The sequence below is a fragment of the Astatotilapia calliptera genome, chromosome 20 (genome assembly GCF_964374335.1).
Source record: "Astatotilapia calliptera chromosome 20, fAstCal68.1, whole genome shotgun sequence".
Taxonomy (NCBI): domain Eukaryota; kingdom Metazoa; phylum Chordata; class Actinopteri; order Cichliformes; family Cichlidae; genus Astatotilapia; species Astatotilapia calliptera.
The window spans coordinates 9,566,449-9,592,978 of NC_137441.1; the positions used below are offsets into that span (position 1 = coordinate 9,566,449).

The 26,530-nt window shown below is 40.7% G+C and overlaps 1 protein-coding gene across 3 annotated transcripts; it reads right to left on the reverse strand.

The window, feature by feature from the left end:
• Positions 1–419: 419 nt before the first annotated feature.
• On the reverse strand, positions 420–26,421 carry cacna1fa (calcium channel, voltage-dependent, L type, alpha 1F subunit a). 3 transcript variants are annotated; one of them, XM_080294611.1, is made up of 47 exons: positions 26,052–26,421; positions 25,064–25,253; positions 24,783–24,888; positions 21,453–21,592; positions 21,210–21,355; positions 20,744–20,896; positions 20,464–20,660; positions 20,251–20,354; positions 19,959–20,101; positions 19,803–19,871; positions 19,652–19,718; positions 19,524–19,550; positions 18,650–18,810; positions 18,310–18,535; positions 18,004–18,211; positions 17,752–17,872; positions 17,564–17,636; positions 16,646–16,709; positions 16,503–16,560; positions 16,324–16,420; positions 16,096–16,225; positions 15,928–15,987; positions 15,696–15,802; positions 15,448–15,535; positions 14,060–14,167; positions 13,896–13,948; positions 13,660–13,806; positions 12,165–12,366; positions 11,918–12,076; positions 11,717–11,827; positions 11,532–11,615; positions 10,757–10,777; positions 9,913–10,047; positions 9,748–9,813; positions 9,482–9,573; positions 8,472–8,631; positions 5,145–5,272; positions 4,940–5,036; positions 4,749–4,851; positions 4,527–4,628; positions 4,219–4,343; positions 3,389–3,720; positions 3,144–3,284; positions 2,533–2,924; positions 2,113–2,225; positions 1,636–1,968; positions 420–1,236 (listed from the first exon to the last, which is right to left on the reverse strand). In XM_080294611.1, the coding sequence occupies exons 1-47, from the start codon at positions 26,068–26,070 to the stop codon at positions 1,030–1,032; spliced, it is 6,165 nt and encodes a 2,054-aa protein (XP_080150737.1). In that variant the 5' UTR covers positions 26,071–26,421; the 3' UTR covers positions 420–1,029. The 3 variants fall into 3 exon arrangements, with proteins under 3 accessions (XP_080150737.1, XP_080150735.1, XP_080150736.1); XM_080294609.1 differs by having other exon boundaries at positions 24,783–25,253; positions 26,052–26,419; XM_080294610.1 differs by having other exon boundaries at positions 19,652–19,715; positions 24,783–25,253; positions 26,052–26,417.
• Between the last annotated feature and the right edge of the window lie 109 nt (positions 26,422–26,530).

Below are 26,530 nucleotides of genomic sequence, written 5' to 3' on the forward strand. Positions count from 1 at the left end.
TCCCGTCCCTTTCCAAATACTAGCAGCTAACCTGAATAAAACAGTAGCGCAGGCTCTGATCAAGAGCACAGACAGAAAAAGGAAATGTAAAACGGTAAAGCTGTACCTAAACAAACCAAAGTAAAAGCTTTCTACTTAACACAAAATGGATTTTACACAGATACTTGATGTGCTACTACAATAGCACCGAATAACAAGCATCCATGGCTCATAGCTTTGCATGTTTCTTTTCTTTAAAAGGGGAAGTGAAACCCAGATGTTACCCATCTGCCGGTCCATTAATGTCTGATTATATAATTCGCTGCTTTAATTTTGTTGTGGGTTTTCAGTATGTGCTTTTAAACAAATACAAAGAGCCTTTGAGACCGTGTGCAACGTTTGGAACGATATCCCATCTGCAAAACAAAAATTAACGAATGTTTGAGAAAACATTTTATTTTATTTGTGCACAGTGGATAGCCACGCAACCGTTCAGTCACAATGAATCCAAAACATAATTTGGACATTTCTGCCACAAGTTTGCATTGTGCATCTTAGAGGATATTCATTATATTTAAATATTTCTCTAAAGAAGCTAATGCTGTTGGAAACTCACAGTCTTACTCAGTTGTATCAAGAGTAAAGAAAAGTATTTGATCTACATGTGTAGATTTAAAACATTCTTATTTCAGAGTCTAGTTTCCCTGATTGTAGCTGAACACACGTGTATAAGGTGACCACAGTTCAAGTAGGGTACAAAACGAGAGCACAATGCAGAAAATGAACTTGCGTCCTGCTGACTCTTCTGCTGCAATCAAAATTTTTGTCACAAATTGACACGTACACTTAAAATCAAAGTGTGTTTTTGGCATTCACAAACAAAAGCACATCATACCCAACATGATAGAAATCTCATATGTGGGATGTTTCTTTTTGTTTTCAAAAGAGATTCAAACACACAAGATTTTCTTCTCCCTTTTTTTTTTTTTTAAGAAAAAACAAACTTCACATCTCAGTTTCTCACACATTTCTCTTACAGTTCAGCTGATCTCAGTAAGAAATCACACAGTTCATTTCATCAGCCAGCTCTTCCTCAAATCGAGAAATCGACTGAGTGGCTCCACGCACTATCAAGTCAGCAGCTGCGCTCTCCATTTCATCCAGGCTCATGCGGCAAGCTTCAGCAATCTCCCGCTTAGCAAAGTTCACAAACTTCGGGTCCCTTGCATAGACACCGAGACCCTCAGAGATCAAGATCTGTGGTTGGTGACAGAAAGAGTATAGAAGCAATCATTTAAGACAGGTTCGTGCTGTCAGCTGCTCACGTCCAATCTAAAGTTGAGCAAATATTCAAATAAATGAGCAGGATTACATTTCAGGGAGGCGATAGTGCAAAGAGTTGCTTTAGTCATTCATCCTGTTCATGGTTAGATCTGTTCCTAAAAGGATTTTTAATATGATGGATAACAGTTTTACTGGGCAAGAATATCCCCATGAGGTTTCAAAAGTTCCAATCAGTCAAAACAGGTGAATATCAGCCTTAAAGTCTCACTAAATCAAGTTCCAAAGGGTCACGGGAATTTAAAATACACCAAGTTCTACATAATAGTGGGTGTAGGAGGTTTCACCTTTACGAAAATCTCAAAAAGTACTTACCGACTCCACCAGACTGTCCGCGCTGCCTTTGCTTATGAAGCCCTGGTTCACAGGGGGTGGCATTCTTACACTGGTGAACGTCCTGGTTTGACCGGGGTTCCAGCCGGGGCGCCTTCCTGCAGGAAGGCTGGCAGAACCGTCATTCCACAGCGGTTGACTGCTACCTGTGGCTTCATCCATCAAGATCATAGGAGTGTAGATGAGCTTGCCCTTGCGTGCCGATGGGGCAATTATTCCTGGAACAGGAGTGGCACCAGCTGCTGCCGTGTTCGCCCAGGAGGTGGACGACATGGAGGACACACTGCTGGGCCGGGACTCCAGGCTGTGCTGGTTCTGACAGAGGAGAGCAAAAGTAGAGCCAGTAAATCCAGATCAGAGAGGCTGCTCTCTTGTCATTTATTCATATCATTATGAGTTTAAGCTAGAAATGAGTAGGAAAACTAGCAGGCTGAGTGTGTATGCGTGTCACTGTTTTACCTGCAAACGTGATCTAGTTGGAGATGTGTGGCCTTGATAGATTCCTGGGATGGGGAGGTTATCTACGCTGCTCTGTGGTCTCAGACACTGGAAATTAAAGGCGGGTTTATGACCTGAAACAGAAAGCAGGAAGATATTAGAAAAATGACCTGAGTGCAAGACTAGCACCGTGTGTGGAGAGAGTTTGTATTAGCAGGCATCAGTTATAGTTCACATGCCCAATAAAACCCCTCAGAAAAGTTCAGTGTATAAAGTAAAATAAGAGTAATATTTGATAAATTCACTTGACAGATTATTTAAACACCAAAAACATTATCATTATATTTGAATTTTAAATTTCTTCTGATTGGCAACGTCCAAAAATATACAACCACCTCTGTCTATCAGTACTCTTGAAGAATGGAAGAGAAGGAGGAAAACCTTTTGGAATAGCAGGAAGTAACCTTCTCCTAACAAACTGGGCACCGCTGTTCTCATTGGTAGTGTAGCCGTTTCCAGTGTAATCGATGCTGCTGCCGTTTTCATGGCCGCCGCTCATTGTGCTTCCGTTCCCGTTGGCGGTCATGATGCCGTTTCCATTCTCACTGTATCTTGGATATCCATTCTCATTATATTCATTTGTGGTGTAGGGAGTGGGACTCGTGGCAGCACTCCCTCCATTCATGTTGATGTCAGTGTAATCATTGCTGACGAAGCCACTGGTACCATTAGAGTCATACGGTATTTCGCCAAGGCTGCTGCCTCTTTCCAGACTCTGGCCATTGTAGCCTGCATCAGTTGGTACTGGGGAAACAGCCTCTGGATACATATACCTGCACGACCAAAGAGTAAAAGTGCTAATTAGTGAGCTCTAGAGGTGCTGGTGGGTTGAATCCTCTACCCCAGTCTTGTTTCCAGTTTTAATGCTAGGCTGTTCAATCTTGTCTTCAGTTGTTTGGTTTTTTTAATCCATCTATTTCCCAAATTGTTTTTTTTAATGAATAACCTAATAAACCTACATCTATCGCTTGACCTTCTTGATTATTCCTTACCGGTCTACTGATGCCAGACTTGCAGCATCTCCTTCACTCAAGTACACCTGCTCGGATACTTCCTCTGTAGCTTTGACTTCTTCAACTAAAATCTCAGGTGGAGGTGGAGGAGGAAGAGGCGATTCACTGATGGAGTCCGCCCTGTTTGTTAAGAGTACAAGTAAGTTAGAAAACTCCTTGGTATAAAATAGAAGGAATACGTGTGAGTACCAATGTGAGAATTCACGTATGACGCAGTAACGTACCTCACTGGGAGGTGTTCTGACCTCACAGGCTGCTCTGTTACCACGCTGACACCTGCCAGCTCTGATCCCGGCCAGTGGTGTTCCTTCAAGCCTGTCACCTGCTCCGTGATCACACCTCCGTTGGAGATCTTGGGCTCTGGTTCCATGATCAAAGTCGTCTGCTCTACCAGCGTGTCCAGAGGCGGCATCGGTGTGCTGGAGGGAGTGGGGGTTGCTGACGTTTCAGGCCCACTCTCGAATATGTCATCGCCTCCACCTTCCTCGTCCTCCAGATCAGAAGCCATTGCCAGACGCATCTCTGGAGCCAGATCCTGCAGTGTCCGCAGCCCTTGCTAGAAACATATCCATAAACTGAAGTCAGCCTACATTCAAAAATGAGTTTAATGCAAAGTTAAGCACCTGAAGATGGATGAAAAGATTTTTTATTTTTATAATTATTAATTTTTTATTATAAAAAAGTATATTTGATCGTAAGTTGAACTTAACCTTTCAAATCTCAGTTTAAGACTCGCATGAAAAAGATGATTTTAACTCGGAAAGCAAACATGGTTCAAGATGCAATTAAAATGTATGTGCATGAGTTTTTGTATTTTACATTTTTTCATTCTTTTACTTTGAGCATTTAGGTTATTTCCTTTTATTTTCTGTCAGTTGCCTGTTGGACTTCTGCCTCACTGAAATAAAGATTTGTTTTGTTTATTACTCCTCTTTTAGGTCAGCATTTGGGTCCACATTCACACACAGACATGACCGTATGATTTTATTTTGCATCGAGTCAATGACAAAGTTGTGTCAAACATGGGATCTTTGAGTTGGATAGTTTATGTTACCTGTAGAGAAGCTGCTTTGTCCTTCCTTTTGGATTTCCTCTCCCTTTCTTTTCTTTTCCGGAATTTTTTAAAGTAGTCTTGAATCAAGAAGCTGGCATAAACCTTTCCACAAGTCACCTCATCTCCTGAAAGAAGGTAATGTTACACAAACATTACTTTGGATTATAAGACTTATATGAATAAATGTACATATTTGGCATCATCAGGTACACAATATGAAAGAAAAGAGGCTTGATTTAATATTCAGTGTGTTTTAGGTTTTCTTTACTTTTCATTATGTTGGAAAGCAGTGCAATTTTGTGGTATACCTCTAGGGGGAGGAATGACTTCATCAATGAGTTTGGGTTTAGTGCGCTTCCAGAGCTTCTTGATAATCACCTTCAGCTCTTCATTCTGCTGGTCGATGGGACCTGAGTGGGACACAAACAACAGATCCTTTAATATAAACAGCACTATCATTAAAAGAGTGAGGTAATCTCATACACAAATAATGAGCTTCTGTGTTTTTGTTTATATGCAGCAGGTCAAACCTTCAGTCTTGATCTTCAGTGAGGTTCGCACGAGAGCAAACAGAGTAGCGTTGAAGGTGACTGTGCCATCAGGATGCAGGGGAACATTCATGGCAACCAGTCTCTGCAAAGACAAGTTGAGGCAGAAGGAGTCAGATGCGTGTCTTTAGTTTGTTCATGAAATCCGCAGGAGCAAATGTGTTTTTGCTCACTTTGCAAGCAACACGATGAGGACATAATTTTCCGAAACCAAGAGGCGGCTGAATCCTGCGCAGCATAGTGACGACATCGATGTGTTTTATACGACCGCTGTAGGAGAGAGATGGACGCAGAGCTGGTGAGACAGATGTAAGACAAAGTATGCAAGGACAGAAAAAATGCACAAGTTGTGGAGAATGATACTAAAAAGATTCTCACGTGGCCTCTGGATCATAGTCAGACCAAACTCTCTTAAACTCGTCCAGATGGTGAGTGCCGAGTACGGTCCAGTCTCTTGTCAGATATTCAAAGTTGTCCATGATGACAGCAATGAACAAGTTGATAATCTGAGAGAGAAAGATATGACTATAACAGCATGTGTTTTACATAAATAAATCTATTATTGAAAAAAGTTAGAATAGGGATCCAGAAAGTCCAGTATAATATAATCCGGTAGTATAGTGTAAAAATGATAAAAGAAAATTTAGGAAACATTTTAAGTAAATTTAGCAAATAAAAGTAGTGAGATTACATTTTGAATTATTGTTGCTTCTAAATTTTGTATAAAGTCACAACAGGCAAGTCAGGCCACTACAGTTCTGTGAACATATTAAAAAACCCAACAGCACACAGAGGTCCAGGGCCCGTATCCCTAAAGATTCTGAGAATCCTCTCAGAGAGCTCCTAACTTAACCTAAAAATTCCTTGCCAGGAGTTTTAGCTTAGAAGTGATTCCAGAACATTTTCAGTGAACTCTGAGCAAGGAATGGATGGAAAATCCTATCTTAGTGAGGAGGTGTGGTTGACCCCGTTGCTAGGTATGAGTCATCATTTCAAAAGCCGTGATTGGTTGATCCTACAAGTTTGATGGAAATGAGCTTTTGGTGATAATGAGCAAAGGATGTACCCTCAAATCAATAAACATAATTAAACACTCTAATCTTATGCTGACTGTAATTGTAAATAATATTTCACATTCAAGAAAACATCTGGAAAATGAATAGTAAGCTGTAGGGGTTATAGCCTAACATTAGAATCTAAAATATGTGAAAACTTAAACTCATTACACCCTGTTCAAATAATGATTTGTGTCTTATTTGCTCATATTAATATCCTAGCTGACATATTTTGTACTTTCACTCCCATATGGACCCTGTTGAAAACAAGATGGCCTATCTCAAGGGGCTGTCCTTAATGAAGTAGAAATCACAATGTTACAAGTCCAGTGTGGTCTTAACGAGGGTAACACGGCTCAGCTTTTAGCAATGTCTGTGATTGCAGACCCAAGTCATCACTGCTGCATTGTTGCATTTTCCCGGATGCCAAATACCTCAGGATTGTGATTACTTTCGTCTCTGGTGTAATAGTGTTGTGGCGTCGAGTTGGCAGCTAATGTAGATCAGGGCCCGTATCCCTAAAGAATCTTTGTGCAAAAAGTGGCTCCTAGCGGCCAAATTCTAAGAAAATTCTCAGAGTCATGACGTTTTCTTAGAATTTCCCCTAAAAGTGACACGACAATCCCAGTTAATATAAAAGCTATTCCTCAAGATTCCTAACGCTTAAAAGGGCTCCTAAGGCGAGATCTGCTAAGAGCAGGGAAGAGGACTTTTAGTGGCTTAGGAGTTCCCCTAAGCAGCTGCACAAAATGGCCAACAGAAGAGGCAGGAGAGATGTCCTGCAAACACTGGATGACAGGGAATTATTGAGACGCTACAGATTGGATCGTGCAGGAATCATGTTTGTGGTGGATCTCCTTAGAGATGCAATTACTTCACCAACTCGACGCCACAACGCTATTACACCAGAGACGAAAGTAATCACAACCCTGAGGTATTTGGCAACCGGGAAAATGCAACAATGCAGCAGTGATGACTTGGGTCTGCAATCACAGACATTGCTAAAAGCTGAGCCGTGTTACCCTCGTTAAGACCACACTGGACTTGTAACATTGTGATTTCTACTTCATTAAGGACAGCCCCTTGAGATAGGCCATCTTGTTTTCAACAGGGTCCATATGGGAGTGAAAGTACAAAATATGTCAGCTAGGATATTAATATGAGCAAATAAGACACAAATCATTATTTGAACAGGGTGTAATGAGTTTAAGTTTTCACATATTTTAGATTCTAATGTTAGACTATAACCCCTACAGCTTACTATTCATTTTCCAGATATTTTCTTGAATGTGAAATATTATTTACAATTACAGTCAGCATAAGATTAGAGTGTATAATTATGTTTATTGATTTGAGGGTACATCCTTTGCTCATTATCACCAAAAGCTCATTTCCATCAAACTTGTAGGATCAACCAATCACGGCTTTTGAAATGATGACTCATACCTAGCAACGGGGTCAACCACACCTCCTCACTAAGATAGGATTTTCCATCCATTCCTTGCTCAGAGTTCACTGAAAATGTTCTGGAATCACTTCTAAGCTAAAACTCCTGGCAAGGAATTTTTAGGTTAAGTTAGGAGCTCTCTGAGAGGATTCTCAGAATCTTTAGGGATACGGGCCCTGGAGTTGGACACCCCTGGCCTAAACTGAGAAAACTGTCCATGGAACAGTGGAAGAGATTAAAGGCCAACGTCTGTCATAGGTAAATATTATAAATCGCATGGATTACATTGGGTTCCATAGCAAGATTGAAATTGTCTATGTATTGGATGATTACTTTTGATATTGTAACATTTCAGTGAAAGTTCCTGGTGGACTAGGGTTATATTTTAGGTCAGGGGTAGGAAACTCTAGGCCTCAAGAGTCGGTGTCCTGCAGGTTTTAGATATCATCCTGGGTCAACACACCTGAATCAAATGATTAGTTCATTACCAGACCTCTGGAAAATGTCAAGACATATTGAGGAGGTAATTTAGCCATTTTAAATCAACTGTGTTGGATCAAGGACACATCTAAAACCTGCAGGACACTGGCTCTCGAGGCCTGGAGTTCCCTGCCCCTGTCTGAATCATATATGATACTGCTGATAATTCTAAGCAGGTAATCTGGAACAGATTATACTCTGCTGTATTTTCTGCGGTTTTTACCATTTCCACTGCAGGAACGCAGCAACTTGATAGAGTATGAGATCCTACGTGGACCCTCCTCTGCCTGCTCTCTAGGGCAAACGCCACCTTCTTTCGACACATTTAATGTTTTAAAATAGCACTATGGTCAAAGTACTGTTACCAAAATATTTTTGCCCTTTTAAATCGGGATTTTGTGGTTTGAGTGTGCTGCCTGGATTAATAAAATCCGTGGATGCGAGTTGTCTGATGAGCTGGGAATTGGAGAAGACAGGGTAAGCTTTTAAACCTGCTAGTATGCTGCAGCTGTAATACTATGCTGTCTGCTTTCATCTAACTTTGATTCCTCCTGACCTGATATTCTATAAAACACGAGTTAGAATTAATTATACCTACATTTCTTTTAGAGACAAGAGGTAGAGTGTTTAGTTATATCAAAAGAAAGGACATGTTTTACCACAAACAAGATGAACGAAGGGATTTTTAAAAAATGATCCCTAATTTTCGGTGGCTTTGCTTACCAGGTAAGCACATAGCATGAAGAAGCTGATGAAGTAAAGGTAGGCCAAGTTGCTACCGCAGGTGAACTCTTCACCAGGTTCAACGTCAGCTTCTGGGTCACAGCGTCTGCCAGGCAAAGCTGCCAACATGATCTCTTGCCACTGCTCTCCAGTGGCACACCTACAAGGAAAAACAGCAGCATTATCACTGTTCCTTTACACTGTTTTAGACCTTCTAGATGTTAGAAAAGATGCATGAAAGTTTCACACTAGAAGTACTTTTTGTTTGAGGAAAAAGTCATGTTAATGCAGCACAGTAACTTCTGATTCTAAGTAAGACTATAATAAAGAAATGTATTATCAGAAGAGAGAAGAAAGCCATGGACTGTAGATAAACGATGGACATAGCTTACATGCCATCACCAGTTGTTTCTTAGACTGTGCATTTTGAAGCTTCGGCATTTATGTTTTGTCTGCAAAAACAAAGATATAAAATACGGATGACTCAGCTTTCAGGTCTGAAAAGTAAAGCTGTCTTTGAAGTGCGTTAAATGTGCATTCTTGCTAATGAGCAGCAGGGAGCGATACCTCTGGTTGCACAAAGAAACTGCCCCATATTAGTTAGAAAACAGGATGTTCATCATGTAAATTATGATCCTCATTAAAGTCAAAAAGAAAGATAAAGTAAGACACATTGTGTCACACTTTTATTTTTTATTTAAAGTGCTCCAGAAAGCACCTATACAACAAGCAGTGCTGAGAGGTTCAGTCCACCGATCCAGTGGTTACTGAAGGTGGTAAGCCTTAACACAAAACACTTTTTAAGAGGCCCCCTTAAGAGTCTTTATGAAGGAGGACATTAGTTTCATTGCCAAAAACAGTTTTCATTACAAGGCTGTAACTATTAACATTAATTTAATATCTCTGGTAGCCGGCCTCCAGTGGCCATTGGATGAAGTAAAGCTTCATTTTTCAACAATTCAGCTTTGTCCCTTTAATTTTGCCCCTTCCTGGGGGCTAAAAAGACTCACCTAAAAAGTACCAGAACAGCCATAAAGAAAGTCTGGAAGTTGCAGTTTCTGTTGATGTGTGTGTCCTCATCAACAGCCACCTTCCCAAACATCTACAAGAGAAAAAAAAAACAGTCATTAAAACCAGAGACTTTTTATTATTATAGACTGGGATGCAGCCCGTATGATGTAATGGTAATGTTTTGTTTATCATCGGATACCTGTTTGATTAATTGCAATGAGTGGAACAGCCAAAATTTAAACCTACGTTCATAACAAAGACTCACCTGCATGCCGATCACAGCATAGATAAAGAAGATCATGGCAATGAGGAGGCCAACGTAAGGTAAAGCCTGAGCAGATAAAAGTCGAGAGCAAAGTTACATAAAAGTTGTCTACAGGTGTCACAAGAAATTGTTTAATCCTTTTGTTATTTCTGTGCTGCTACTGACCTGGAGGGACTTGACAAAAGTCCAGAGAAGAGTCCGAATGCCTTCTCCTTTACTGAGGAGTTTGACCAACCTCAAGACTCGGAAAAGACGGAAAAATGTGATGGACACTTTTCCACTTTCACCTTTCCCGGGACCCTAGAAAGAATAACGGCAGACAGAAATAGTTAAATATCTGAGACTGAAAAAGCAAATATGTCATCAGGAGTGTGAAACGTGGCTTAAATCAAAATTTTGCATTGTGGATCTGATTGAAAAGAATTTATTTTGCATTGTCACACAATGAAATATGAACCATAGATGTCTAATATTTCTTAGTCTTGTTTTTTTTTTTTTTTTTTTTTTATTGTTGTTATCGTTAACTCTTTCCCTGGGTCTTTTCCCATGTGTTATGAATAAATCTTCTTTTTTTGGTAAAAAAAATTAAATTAAATTTAAAAAAAAGGAGTGTGAAACGTGTCCTGAAGGCCAGGACGGTTTATGTAAACGGTTAATTCTGGCCTGCTTGAAGCGCTTGTCAAGTGTAAAGACTGAAGATAAGAGCACCGTTTTTGGACTTTTCACAAGCCATTTGGATTGGAAATCCTTAAGGTGAATGTTCAAACTATTGATTTCCTCCAATCCAGAAGAGTTTCAAGGCTTTCTTCCTGACAAAGGCGTTACCCAAACCCTGAGATATCACAGAGAAATGCGGCCAAGGAGCAGCACAGAAGTGTTTAAGTTATGAGTAGAAAAGCTGAGACATGTTGTTCAAGTTGCACTTATTTTTCTCAAGGTTATTAGCTTTTGTCCACCCAAAGTGTATTGCAGAAGAATTAAAGGGAGTACTTCAGAATTCAGCTCTTACCTCACCATGACCGCCTCCGCCCTGCATCGTTTTGCATGTGGTGAACAACAGGCAGGCGATACCATGCAGGAGAAAAGAAATTAAAGCACAAATGATTTCATTTTCAGAGTAATACATATTTCAAGCCATGTAGAATTTCTTCCTCAAAAAATTGTAGAAAGGTTTATTTTATTATTTTTCATCGTGTAGTTCTTAATCATTTGTTTAGTTTATTGTTCACAAAAGTGCAGCTGAAAATCCTGATGGCAGTAGTAGTTTTCCTTCTCGCATCTGAATTATCTTCTGATTGTATTCCTACATAATAGCACCATAATAACCGACACCAAGCTGCTGAGATCCCTTTTAGCTCCTGCAGATAAATACCAGCAAATCTTCAGGATATTAAAAGGAAAGTTTCATCAAAATTGCACAGAAAATACTGGGACTGGCGTCACCCAGTGTGTTAACTGCTCACCTCGCCCGAATTGAGGTGAGCGATTGCTCACTGGATATTTTTTCTGTTTTAGATCATTCTCTGTAAACCTAGAGATGTTTGTGTGGGGAAATCCCAGTTCTCCACCAACAACCATGCCTTGTTCAAAGTCATTTAAATCACCTTTCTTCCCCAATCTGATGCTCTTTCTGAATTTCAACAGGTTATCTTGACTATCTCGAAATGCCTAATTTGACTCACTTATTGCATGACTAATTGTTGGCGTGTGATTGGCTGATTAGATATTTGGGTAGATAAGGAAGGTAGCTGGTGATTATTTTGTTGCTGTGTGAACAAACTTACGCTGAATTCAGAGACTGCAATGTCCAACACACTTCCCACGACGATAAGTGCATCAAATGAATTCCAAGGATCGATGAAATAGTGCTGCAGAGATTAAACAAGCAAAGTGAGAGTCATCGAGACAGCAGACAGTGAGTGGAGTTGTGCCAAATATCATTTTCTGATGAAAAAGAGTGAAACCTTACATGTGCCCGCAGAGCCATTAGCTTGATAATCATCTCTATAGTGAAAACCACAGTGAAGATCATGTTGAGGATGTCCATAATGGAGGTGAATAGTTTTGACTGCTCATAATGCTGAGAGGAAAAACAACACAAAAATTCACATCACAGCCCTGAATCAATATTTTAGTATTTTATCTGAGTGAAAACTGACTGACATTGTACCTGAACAGCCAGAGTAAGGGTGTTTCCCAGAATCAGTACAAACATGACGTACTCAAACTGGCTGGAGTTGATGATTTTCCAGAATTTGAGCTGGGATGGGTTTTTGGGAATGTAAATCTTAATTGGTTGAGCTTTCAATGCATAATACACGCACTGACGCTGTGAGGAGGGAGAGGATAGAAATGATTGCGTCTGAAAGAATGCTATTACACTGAAGTCAAAACTACAGTTTTTAATGATAACTAACCTGATTTTTATTGAGTTCGCAGTTTTTGAACTCAGCCTCTCCTTGCTCTCGAAATGTAATGATGACAAAACCCACAAATATGTTCATCATGAAGAAGGCGATGATGATGATGTAGATGATGAAAAAGATGGAGATTTCTACTCTGTAGTTGTAAATGGGGCCTCGATTTATGGCGTTGGCATCGACGGCCCGGTACAGAAGCCTTTAGGCAAAAATAAAATAAAAGAGACAAAGCAAGTGACACACAGGATTCCTGATACATTGAGTCATTTAATCATTGATATAAGATTCCTAAACTTATGTTATTATTTGGAAATTCCATTAAAAAAGCCATGAAAAGGTGATATAGTTTCATGTATGTATTTCCTCTCTGTGCCGTCACAAAAGAGCATGTCATTTCAGTAGCAATATCTTTACATAAGTAATAAAGAATAATCTCATAAGGCAGGCTGTAAAACAACGGTCCCAGTGATGTTGTAGCGTAGCCCTCAGACACACAAGAAACACAGTATTTCTGTTGTCTGCTTAAAATGGGGCAGTTCAAGCTTTGGCATAGCCACACAATCATAAAATGTCAATTCAAATTCTATATTCATCATTATTTGTGTGATGTGTAAACAATTTATGAAACAAATAATTGCTTGGTGAATATTTAGATGGATATATTTAGAGAACAATGAAATCAGGTCTACAGTCACAATGACAAGTTTTTGGCAGCGACACATTTTGTGTTTCATATACTTTCCTATTTTAACTTTGATTATTTTTTATTGTTGAGCACAGATGTTTGATGTGATTAAGATATGGACATTTTAATTTAATGATCTTTGAGCCTCTTACGTCTCATTTTTGCCTTGTGAAAAGTGCTATATCATGCTGGAAATTTAACAGATTGTCACCAAACTGCTTCTGGATCATTAAAAGCTGGTCTTTGAGTACATGTTAAGTATGGGCAGTGCTTAAAAAGCAGAGAGACAAACAGAACCCCAAAAACTATGATCAATTTTGAGCACTTTTAAGGCAGGACTGGATTTTGATTAGTCTAAATATTGAGTCTTTGCATGGCTTTAATTTATTGACCAATAAAAGTCTTGATGTCATGATGGTTCTTCACTGTTTCATGGAAACATGTCTTGGAGCAGCTGTGACCATATAATTCTCTCTGGGGTTAATAAAATATTCTTATTCCGATTCTAACAATAATCTAAACAAAAAGTGAAGCAGCAAAGTGTATGAAACATAAACATTTGTGCCACTGATAAAACTTTAAGCCACGACTGTAGTGCTCTGAAGGCCGTTTTCACTTAATCTTCAGCTAAAAATAGTCCCTACAACTGCTCTGTTACTTCCTGTTTTAGCAATATTTTCCAAAATAAAGAAAATAACAAAATGGTAAGTTGTTCAATAAGCTTCTAAGAAATAAACTGAAGCTCCCAAGGAATGACACAGATAGTTTAGAGAGGTAATGGACTTAAAATGTAGAATTAATACTCACTGCGGCCAACCTTCAAATGTTGACACAGTGAATAAAGCCAACATTCCCATTAGCACATTATCAAAGTTGAAATCGCTGTTCTCCCAGATGCGTTCCCTGACCATGGGGTGATTCATATCTCCATCCTTATACACCACAAATGTGCCTCTAAAATTAGATGCATGCAAATCTTTTAATAAACAGCGTGATAAGAAATTGTCAAGAGCTTTATGTCGTGTGAAAAAACCCCCACTGACTTGCACTCATCTGGAGTGTGTCTGGCTTCGTCAGTGCAGCTGTAGAATCTGCCCTATAACAGCAAACACAGAGAAGTTACACTGTTACAAACACTCACTCGACACACTCTATATATCTGCTGAGGGTGTTAAAATCTTATCATGCTGAAAGTGTGAACATGAACCTTGAAAAGCTGCACTCCAATACACGCAAACATGAACTGGAGGAGGGTTGTGACAATTAAGATGTTACCGATGGTGCGGATCGCCACAAACACGCACTGCACCACATTCTGTGAACATATAAACAGCAAAAACGATGTGACTAAAAGGCACCATGTTACACTTTTGTATGTACACTGAATAAATTGTACAGTACAAACAACAATATTGTCACAGTTGCTGCAGATTTGTCAGCTGCATATCCAAAGGTGCTCTGTTAGACTGAGAGCTGTTGACTGTGGAGGCCATTTGAGTTCAGTGAACTCATTGGCACGCTCAAGAAACCAGCTTGGCAATTCGAGCTTTGTGACATGGTGTGTTATCCTGCTCGAATTAGCCACTAGAAGACAGAAGACCACACTGTGGTCATAAAGGGATGGACATGATCAGAAACAAAATGCTGGTAGGCTGTGGCGTTTAAAGGATCCTCAGTTGCTACGAAGGGACCAAAAAGAAGATCCCCCACACCTATACATCACCACCAGCAGCCTGAACCGTTGACACAAGAGACAATGGATCTATGCTTTCATGTTGTTTACACCTAATTCTGACCCCACCACTCAAAAGTCACAATCTTACAATCTTCTGTTATCCATTTTCGATGAGTTTGTGTGAACTATAATCTCAGTTTCCTGTTCTTAGCTGGCAGGAGTGGTAACTCTGCTGCTGTAGCCCATCTGCTTCAAGGCTTGATGTGCTGACATGATCTTCTGCATACCTTGTTTGTAACAAGTGGCTATTTGAATTTCCTGTTGCCTTCCTATTAGCTGGAAGCTGTCTGGCCATTCTCCTCTGACCTCTGACATCAACAAGACATTTTCAGCCAAAGAACTGCTACTCACTGGCCCCGTATTTTGGACCATCCTCACTGAACCCCAGAGATGAATCCCAGTCTATGAGCACCTTCTGAAATACTCAGACCAGCCTGTCTAACACCAACAATCATGTCATGTTCAAAGTAAATTCAATTTCCTTTCTTCTTCTGATGCTTAGTTGGAACTTTGGCAGTTTCTCTTCACCATGTCTACACTCCTAAATTAGTGTTTGCCATGTGAATGGCTGATTAGATATTTGTGTTAAGTGATCAGCGAGTTTACATGACACTGATTAAGTGTGACATGACATGAAAAGGAGGAGCTGAGGTGCAAGCGGCTTGCAGATGCAGCAGGCTGAACGGTGCACCCTTTATGAGATTTGCTAATTGGATACATAGAAGGGTATCAGCTGAGCCATCAGCCAATGTAGGTAGGCAGCTGTTATCAGCTTGGAGACCAAGCTTTACTTGGTGCGCTGTCTGAAATAATGCTTAAATGAATATAGGAATAAAACTAGATAGAATATAGCTGTTTACCTTTAATCCCTTGGCTCTGTTAATGGCTCGAAGAGGCCTGAGCACTCGAAGCACTCGGAGAATCTTCACCACAGAGATGGCACTTGAGCTGGAAGAAACAAGGAAAAGAGATTAGAAAAGAAAAGTTTGAGCTCATAAATTAAAAAAAGTTATCCTCAAATCTCTTCTCTTTGCTACAACTGCTCCTGATCTTTCTGCCAGAACCCAACAGAAGAACCACAGCTTGCGTTTCACGTGCATCTACTCACTGCAGAAAGAAGGACGTGAGTGACACACTGACAACCAGCAGGTCAAGAAGGTTGAAGGCATTTCTACAGAAGGAGCCAGTGTGCAGAAAAGCTCCATAAACAGTCATCTAAACATGAGTGAGAGGGTGAAGAAACAAAGTCAGAAACTCATTGCACTGCCATGTACTTCTGAGGTTTACTAGTGCATAATTTTCTATTAGATTTGGTTCTTTACAGCCACTGCAGCTGTTACCTTAAGTACGATCTCCACAGTGAAAACTGAAGTGAATACATAATCAGCATATCCCAGCACCTGAGGAAGACAGAAGCTAAATCAGTTCTCAGTCTAATGAAGATAATATTATGAGTCAGTAAACATGTAGGGAATATGACAGGAAAAGCGAGTGAAGCTTGGCCTTACAGTGTTCCTGAATGAGTGGGATTTAATGGGATCCTCAGCAGCCAGTGAAATACTACTGAGGATGATGAAGATGAGGATGAAGTTGGTGAAGTAGGGGTGATGGATGAGGTTGTGGCAGGCGACTCGTAAACTGAAGAATGGAAAATGGGAAGGAAATCACGTGCACTGCACTGGTATTAGATTGTATCCCTTCAATCATTTCTCGGGTTCATGATTATTTAAAATTACCAGTTTTTCTTTCCGAGAATGAAGAAGGAGCTTCCATCGGGTATTGGTACAATCTTTTCTTTGGGTCCGGAGAAATCGGGCTTCAGAGGAGCCACTCCTACAATAAAGACACACTTATAATCACTGTTGGTCAAGATAGTTAATATCTCTCTGTTGGGTGTAATGTCGATCAAACTCACCCTCCAGGCCTTCGATGACTCTCAGCTCCTCATTTTCCTGCCAGTCGTCATCTTCGTTCTGCTCCCGAGACAAAATATCAGCGGTTACTTCGCTTTCTATAAACATTCAATATAATATATAAAAAGATTTCAAAGTTCCTTGCCCCTGCATCTTCATCCTCTTTCTCTTCATCTTCATCCCACTCTTCTTCATCTTCCTTTTTCTCTCTGAATAAATAAATGTTCATACACTACTGTTATGCTTCAAATAACATTTTATATTGAATACACTGACGCGTAAATGCAGCAGAAATTAAAAGAACGTGTCGCCGTTTCCTTAAGCATATCGAACCAAGCTGCAACCTACACAGCTGACCTAAACTCGGTGTGGGAGGGACAAAAACTGGGATGGGGGATGGTATGTGATAATGATACAAAAATGCATTATGACCAAACATCTACACTTTGGTCATGTCTGTTTAAAGGGTATTGTTCCCAAAGTCATGGGATTTGCTCAGATGCAAATCTAAGCCATGCTGCCATGTTGTTTTTAGAGAGAAGAAGCTTTCTCACAGCTTTCTGTATGTATTAACACAGATCTGAACGCTCCAGACCAGGGGTAGGGAGCTTTAGTCCTCGAGAGCCGGTGTCCTGCAGGTTTCAGATCTCACCCTGGGTCACCACACCTGACTCAAATGATTAGTTCATTACCAGGCCTCTGGAGAACTCCAAAAAATGTTGAGGAGGTAATTTAGCCATTTAAATCAGCTGTGTTGGATCAAGGACACATCTAAACCCTGCAGGACACCGGCTCTTGAGGCCTGGAGTTCCCTGCCCCTGCTCCAGACCAAACTACTAAGCTTTTTTAAAGAGGTGATGAGATTCGCTGATGCTGAGTTTCTTGAATCAGTTCCATCTGATTAACTTGTTGCTACTTATCCTCTTAATTGCTATGGAAGGAGTAGGGAAGAGCTGTGAAATATTTGTGTATATAGTCCCAGAGAGGGACATAATGCTGAGTTCACAAATTTGGGTGACTGTAGCTACAGTACATCCATCTGCAGTCTATATATCAAACTTACTCGACATTTTTCTTCCCACCACCTCCTGCCAAGTTGTCCACAGCGATAGCCAAGAAGACATTAAGCAGGATGTCTGATCACAAAATTAAGGAATTGCTGTTTATTCCTTTTGAAATGAAAGACCAAATGTAATATTTAGACTGTTCTAGCTGATATCATTGCTGATAATCATTTGTTGAAAAGGATACAGTTACCACAGACAAAGAGGATGACAAAGTAAATGCACACCACCATGTTAGGGAATATTGGCCCTCCGTATGCCATAATGCCATCGTACATCACAGCGTTCCAGTCCTCTCCAGTGAGGATCTATAACAAAAGTCCATCCGAGATGAACAAGAAGGAATTCAACAGACAGAGGGAAGGAGATCTAATCAATACCATAAACAGAAATGCTAAGCAGTGAGCATAAGAGAGAGATGTTTGGAGATGTAAATCACCTGGAAACATGTGAGCAGCGCCTGAGGGAATGAGTCAAAGGTGCTTCTTTTCATCTGAGTCTCATCAAAGTTGAATTTGCCTCCAAACAACTGCATACCCAGCAGGGCGAAGATGATGAGAAAGAGGAAGAGCAGAAGCAGAAGGGAGCAGATAGCTTTCATAGAGTTGAGCAGTGAAGTGACCAGATCAGACAAGGCAGCCCAGTGCCTAAAAATGACAGGACATCATGACCACACATCAGGATGGGCAGATAGGGCATGGAAATTTGTAGTTCCCTTCTCACGTAAGGTTTAATCACTAATTACCGAGTCATCTTAAATATCCGGAGCAGTCGGATGCAGCGTAGCACCGATATGCCAATGGGCGGGATGACTTCGAATTCTACGAGGAGTGTCTCGAGAATACCGCCACACACAACAAAGCAATCAAAGCGATTGAACAGCGCCATAAAGTAGATCTGCAGACCAAAGGCGTACATCTTCATCAACATCTCCAGAGTGAAGAGCAGCAGCAGGATCTTATTGGCTCGCTCTGAGGGACAAAAAAAGTAACATTTGTTCTTATATCACTGACTCATTCAGAATCAAAGCATAGAGATGGTTGGGATCACAGGTTAGAATAAAAATGGGCGGGGCTATTTATTACCTTGCATTTCTGTGAGCCATTTCGGCTGCCCGTAATGCTCTGAAGCGCTGGCCACAGTGTTGAGAAACACCAACAGAAGCACCAACCAGTAGAAGTTAGTGGTCTTTACTGCAACGCGGCAGTTCTTCCTGAGAGTGTGATTCAGCTGGCACAGCTGGTCACTAAAGAAAGTGTAGAATGAACATCTTTACTGCACGCATACTAGACATGTACAGTCAAAAAATATTAATATGACATAGCACAATCCCACCACTGGCCTCAGTACTGAGTGATCCCACTCTGGTCTACAAGTTCTAACCACTTACAGAATATTTAGGAGGGAAGAAATTTCGCAAGCTGATTTGTTTCATTGGTGTCATCCTTCTATAGTTTGAGCGTGGGCTCAAATTCAGTGAGCTCTTTAAAATGATAAATTTTTCAGTAAGTTTGTAAAGGCACACTGCATCATTAGTTGATTGATTTTATACACCTGTCATAATGGGACTGAAAACGCCTTAATTCAAAGATTTATAGTTTTTGTAGACTGCACCCATAAATTAATTTATCTGGTTTGAGTTTTCTTTATTTCCAATTTGTGTTATTTTCACATCCTGTGTATAGTACTTTATGTTACCAGCTCTCATTTAGCCAAAATTTGTGTTTAGCATTTAGCGTGCAAGCAGGAAAACCGCTTGTGCCTGCCTGAGCTGTGATAAAATCATGATATCATATTTATTTTTCATAATTATTTTACCATTAACTTGAAAAGAAAGTCCTCTTTGTTTCAGGTGTGAAAAAATGCATCATTTATTTAAACCCACTGAGCCTAAAGTTATGGATAATTCAGTGAGAAATATATCTTCTTGTAGCGTAGTACGTCTTCTCTTATTCTTACCAGAAACTATTGGCCATCATCTTTGCCCTGTGAAAGAAATCAAACAAGAGAGGAACATTAATAAAATGACACCATCTCCTCCACAGAAAAAATGATTTAAAACAACGTTGACCTTTTTGTTTCCTTACATGAGAGACGCACAGAAGCCACTATCATCATCCAGGTATGCTATATCATCATCAGAGTCTGACTCTGCTGAATGCACACACACATACTGGCTGTTAGAGATTATCACGTAAAATGAAAAATAATAACAGCAACAAGCAGCAGCTATCATACCTCCTCCATCCTCACTGTGCTTATACCAGCCAAACTTCTTCATCATCTTTTTCTTTGCAATTGCAGCACCTTCAAAGACACATAGAGGCAGATTAGTATGTACAAATGTAAGGATTTGAGAGTTTATATTTGAATGTAAATGTTCTCCTAACTAACGTTTGTTTCCTTCTTCGTCCACATCCTCGGCCTCTATGAGCCAATCCATGTATCCTATCATGTCCTCCTCCATCTGCTTGCTCTCCTGCGCCTTCTGCAGCTCACCACGAGCGACAGCCTTCTCTCTTTCTTTAGAGAACTCTCTGTGCTCATAAATACAAGTACAAGCTTAATAACAACAGGAAAACCATTAGGGACATATGCGGTAGATTCGTTTTAAAGTATCGCCTTTGTTTCTCATTGCACAATTCACGCAAAGGAAGTTGAAACCTGCAGTGCAGGGACTACCCACCCGCTCAACACACCCAATACAAGGTTGATAATGAAAAATGATCCAAAGATGACCAGAGAAACAAAGTAAATCCATGGGATCTCATAGCCAATAGCATCATTCATCTGCACAGAGACAAAGGCATAAAGAATTGATAAGTATTGTCAATCAACAAAAGAAAACAAAAGAAAAAATGGAGCTTGAAAACTGTGATCTAGCAATATGTATGTGTACCCAGTAGAGTACATCTGTCCAACCCTCCATAGTGATGCACTGGAAAACTGTCAGCATGGCAAAGAAGATATTGTCAAAGTTTGTGATCCCTCCGTTGGGGCCCTCCCACTTGCCCCTGCACTCAGTCCCATTAGTGACACAGAAGCGGCCGTTCCCAGCAAACGCACAAGGTGTTGGATCATCCTCCACCATCAGACCTGGAACAGGAAACAGCAAGAGACCAAAAGGCTTTGAGTCTAGAAATAAATGACATATGGAAAATCCACAGAATGACACAGACCTGTGCTCATGAGGTAGCACGTCTTGTGCATCCTCCCAATGAAAAGCTCTAAGCCGATGATGGCGTAGATTATGATGACAAACATGACCAGCATACCAATGTGGAGCAGGGGCACCATGGCTTTCATGATGGAGTTCAACACAATTTGTAAACCTGACAAGACAAACACCAACGTTAACCACAAAAAGGCAGAAAAAGAGGAGGAAGTTTAAATAACAAAATTAAATTTGACCTTTTAAGATTAAAATGAATTTTTGCTTTGATGAAGAATTTGTATAGATGTGAACAATAAAACAAAAAAAGTTAAGAATACAATTAAAATATATCTAAAAAGAACAAAATGTTGAAAATAATAAATAATAATAATAATACTAAAAATAAATAATCTGCTTTGTCTTTTCCCCCCCTCAGTGCAAACCTTCACTTCATACTAATATCCCAACAAAACTAATTGTAGTTGACGCACTTGGCACTCCAGACACAAGTCGAAGTGGTCGTAACACTCTGAACGCTCGGAGAGCTTTGACATCCAGGCCTCCAGGTTTTCCTGCAGCATGATGGGCCTCACCGGGCTTGTGATCTGTCATTGCTTCTGCCATCACACTGAACAACCTGCAGAGTCAGAAAATAGCCGCTGCATTTGACTTTTCGTACTAACAATACAACATTCGTGGATGCAAAATGTGACTTTATAAAGTACACAAAATACCCAACAATGACGATAATGAAATCAAGCAAGTTCCATCCGCTGCGTATGTAGGCGCTCGGGTGCATGACTAAGCCGTAGGCAAGAATTTTAGTGAAGGTCTCAATGGTGAAGATGACGAGAAAGACGTACTCAACTTGTTCCTGAGAACAAAAGAAAAGGTAACACGGGGATGGTTAAGTAAAATTGGAAAGACCTTTTACAGACGGAATGTGAAAAAAATGGACGAAAACTAAAGAAAATGTCAAGTTATTGTTAGGGCTGACATTTAGAGGCTGTTATTTCTTTTTATCACACATTGCAACTGGTTTTTACTCCTGCCTAATGCAAAAAACAACCTGTGCAGTCATTAAGAGCTGATACTGTTGGCTTTCTAACCTCTTAACCCACTGTCTAACACACGCATAAGTCTGCCAACAGATCCCTTTTCTGTAACCTTCAGCTTAAAGCTTCTAATCAGTGTCACTGTCACTGGGACTTTACCTCATGCTGACACTATAATCCAGGAACGAAGTGCTTTAATCTAAGAAGATGGAGCTTGGAAAATCTGTAACCTCCCCCAAAATCTGATCCAAAAGTTATGATGATAACGGATATAGTTAAGTCTCCAATGAAGAATATCTTCAACTGTCCGCTCTGTGAAATCTAACAAAGAGATCTACTATCGTCTATCCTGCTGCGACTGTGTGTCCACTACACATTTGACTAAACGGGTCTGAGCTCAAACTCAAATACCGAATCAGCTGTTATCTGTCTGCAAACAATGTCAGGATTAGGTCAAACAAAGCAAAATTATTGCATGACTTATTTTATAAATGTATTAAGTTATTATTTAGTCATAGGAATCTTTCATGATTAATAGAACTTGCTTACAATGTGACAACAATATGACATTTTATTCACTGGAAAAAGAGATCAGAAAAAAAAAACAGAGTGCTGGAAGGAAAGAAGAGGCAGATGGTTGGTGTTTAGGTAAGTCATGATCCCAGATAGATGTCACGCCAATGAGGTTGTGGCACAACTTTTTCCACGCTAACGCATCACCATCCACCAGAACACCAGACATACTGACTGAACTAATAAAATGATGACTGATAATACATATCAGGCATGTGTGTCTCAGATAGATAATGGTCACGCTCACTGCACTACCACCAATATGGATGAATGAATGGAATCAGTCACTTATATTCGATCCAACAATGAAAATGATTCCAGGAAGGCAAAGGGAAATCTTCTTACTGAGAGTAAAGCTGTAGAAACCAGGAACAGAAAAGCATAAAAATTGTAAAAGAAGATCAGAAATGTCATCACATGACAATACAAAGTGTTAACCTTGTTATATTTCCAAGGCTCAAGCCTCCTTTCTGAAGTCTGATGAAGGCAGCTCTATATGATCAAAGCACCAGCGTCTCTTTGACGTTTATAGATAACAAGACTTCCTCCATGTAAGATCTTTCATCAAACATTTTTTCCTCTTCACACGTCCTCCAACGATATGATCTCTTCGTCTATTTGACTTTCTGACACCACTGCCAAGTATCCACAGATGTGTCTCAAAAATGAATAAATCTGTCATGTATCCTGCAAATTAAGAAGTAAAGGTGAGGCACTGTTAAAGACGTAAATTCACTTTCCTTCCTTCCCTTCTGTGTAGTGTTACAGACCTTCTCCTTTCTACACTAAGTTGGGTTTCCCTTTGCAGGAGTCAGGATGCCTGAAGTATAGTCCTCCACACAGAGGTTAAATAACGAGCTATGCATTGTCTACCATTCCTCTTGCATGCCTTGCCCCTGCTTAAATGTCTAAATAAACACTTTCTCTGCAGACTAAGTCTAAATTGTGCACTTGTTGGAGTCTTCATTTAATAGTAAGGTTTTAGACTTCTGCATGGCTACATCTCTTTAAAGGCTCTCACCAGTTGCCCACAAAACTAATATGTCCTCGGGGACCTGTTTTCCTGGCCACTAAAGTAAAAACCTAGCAACTCAACAAGTGTCAGCGTGTGGGAAATGCTGTGAACCAGAGTGGCTGGTGTCTGTGTTTGACGAGCAGGATTATTTGGTTAGGTAACAGGGTAGGCATTTGGACAAAAGCAGTTAGAGCTGGGCATACCGGCCCAATGTGGGTTTAAACAAGTTTCTAGCAATTCCTACTGGGATAATAATGACCTTCAGGAGTAGAGACTTGGACCCTTTAGACAGCGAGCTGGTCCAGCCTCTTCATCACTGGCTTTTACCTTAATGTTTCTAGATTAGAGATGCCATCAAAACAACTAAATAAAAAAGTGTGCCAGTTTGTATCACATACAGAAGGTGTTCAGTAAGTTATTCACTATCAAGCTGTTTTATTCATATCCATCCATCCATCCATCTTCATCCGCTTTATCCGAGGCCGGGTCACGGGGGCAGCAGCCTAAGCAAAGAGGCCCAGACCTCCCTCTCCCCAGCCACCTCCTCCAGGTAATCCAAGGCGTTCCCAGGCCAGCCGAGAGATATAATCTCTCCAGCGTGTCCTGGGTCTGCCCCGGGGCCTCCTCCCGGTGGGACATGCCTGGAACACCTCACCCAGGAGGCGCCCAGGGGGCATCCTTTTCAGATGCCCGAACCACCTCAACTGGCTCCTTTCGATGTGGAGCAGCAGCTGCTCTACTCTGAGCCCCTCCCGGATGGCCGAACTTCTCACCCTATCTCTAAGGGAGAGGCCAGCCACCCTTCGGAGGAAGCTCATTTCTGCCACTTGTATCCGCGATCATATCCATGTGTCCAAAAACATATCTTTGACCCACACTATCATCTGTGATCTGGCATATAATGTACAGGGTGGGCCATTTATATGGATACACCGTAATAACATGGGAATGGTTGGTGATATTAAAGTCCTGTTTGTGGCACATTAGGATATGTGAGGGGGCAAACTCCTCAAGATGGGTGGTGACCATGGTGGCCATTTAGAAGTCGGCCATCTTGGATACAACTTTTGTTTTTTCAATAGGAAGAGGGCCATGTGACACATCAAACTTATTGGTAATGTCACAAGAAAACCAATGGTGTGCTTGGTTTCAATGTAACTTTATTCTTTCATGAGTTATTTACAAGTTTCTGACCACTCATAAAATGTGTTCAATGTGCTGCCCATTGTGTTGGATTGTCAATGGAACCCTCTTCTCCTGCTCTTCACACACTGATAGCAACACCGCAGGAGAAATGCCAACACAGGCATCCAGTATCCAACCATTCCCATTTTATTACAGTGTATCCATATAAATGGCCCAACCTGTATATTTTTGGTGGCTTTGTTAAATTATTTTATATTTGTTCACTGAACACTTACTAGTTTGTGGTTGGTAGGGTTGGAATCATCATCTGGAAACGGCTTGGTGACACCCATGGCCACACAGTTGGCAAAAATGGCAAGAAGAATGAAAATGTCAAAGGGCTTGCAGACTCTAGTTAAGGCAAGAGCGGGCCTTGTGAATGTATCTCTCCAGGAAAAATAGATGAAACAAATGATTATTAATGAATGTGCATCATATGCAGGATTAAACATACACAAACCAAAACACAGTACATGTGCAGAGACAAACACAGCAACTCTCTCAGAGAAAAGGATATTTCCACTCCACCAGGGCCAGTGCAGCCATCCGGATGGGGTTGCTAAGGGTGAGGCAGCAAAGAGCTCGGGGGGCCCTGAGGGCAGACTTGTTTGCCTGCATCGCCTTCTTGGCGCCCCCTCCTCTTTTCCTGACCGAGCCAGTTGACCCGAGGGTGTCTGATTTGCCTGCATCGCCCCCAGGGAGGGCATCTGAAAATAAATAAGTCAATATATACATAAAGATTAAAAAGGCAGGGTGAAAATGCGCATTTTCACACACAGTGAATGTTAGCTCTGTTGGGCATGGGTTGAGTTGTTTTATTGTAAGTAAGGATATATACATGCAAGGTAATTGTTTCTTTTATTTTGGGGAATAGATTCAGTGTAAAAAAAAAAAAAATTAAAAAAAAAAAGCAAGTTAAACAATGTTTTGTCCAGTTCCAGTGTGCATTTGCACACAGTTTCAAGTCATGTTACTCTAGCATTGCTTATGTGAGCTCAGATTTTATTATCTAACACAATTAGGAAAGGATTTGACATGTGGCTGTGGCAACAGGGAGGTATTCTGTCCCGGAGGCCTCATATTATAAGACCAGATGTGACCTACTTCTTTAGTGGGAGCAGCGTGGCACTTAGCCCGGCCCTATCCCCAAGTAGACCCACGAACACCTGTTGACAAGGCACTGCACAGAGAATAAGCCTGAGGGTACTTTTATCATCCCATCCGTGAACAAACTAAACGAGCAGCCAAGACATAAACTGTCTGCCCTAGTAAGAAAACGTGAAAATATGAGACCAGCTGTGCATTTTCTGGTTATTATAAAAGCCCTTTTTTATTTTACTAGTTAGGTTTTGTTACTTTTCAGAAAAGCGTCATGACAAAAATGTTTATGCTCATCTTACGTTTGTCTGTTCCCACTCAGAATAGCTTTACAGTGCAATAAAACATAGCAAATGTTACGCGTGGAGGTATACTATACACATTCCTGAAAGGCTGACAGACCATACCTTTCTTTGCCGGGTCCATTTTCACAGGTTAACGCCACGAAATCACTGAAGAAAACGCACCATCAACTCCTCACAAAATCTGTGATGCGTAATGGATCACAGATTTGAATTTGGCCCCCAAAGAGAGAAGGGAAAAAATAAGGACCATCTGTAGCCTGTCATTTCATATCCACATGCAGAAAGCCGGTGCAGCTCAGAGGCTGCGGGCCATTCTGCTCACCGCCAGTTTGTAGCCCATAAATCCAATTAAAGCCGCTTTCTGGTCATTTCTTGCGGTGTGTAAATGAAGACTGCAATTAAGTTTATCTATGCGGGCACACAACGGTGAGGAGTATTAAAACAAACGCGTGCATATATTCGCGGCGGCCAGCCGTCAGGATTAAAGTAGCTGAGCCGTTTAAAAGGATGACAAGGGAAATCTTTCAAGGGGAAGGTGGAGGTGGAGAAACTCTCCGGCTCTGTGGGAGTTTGCTGCGATG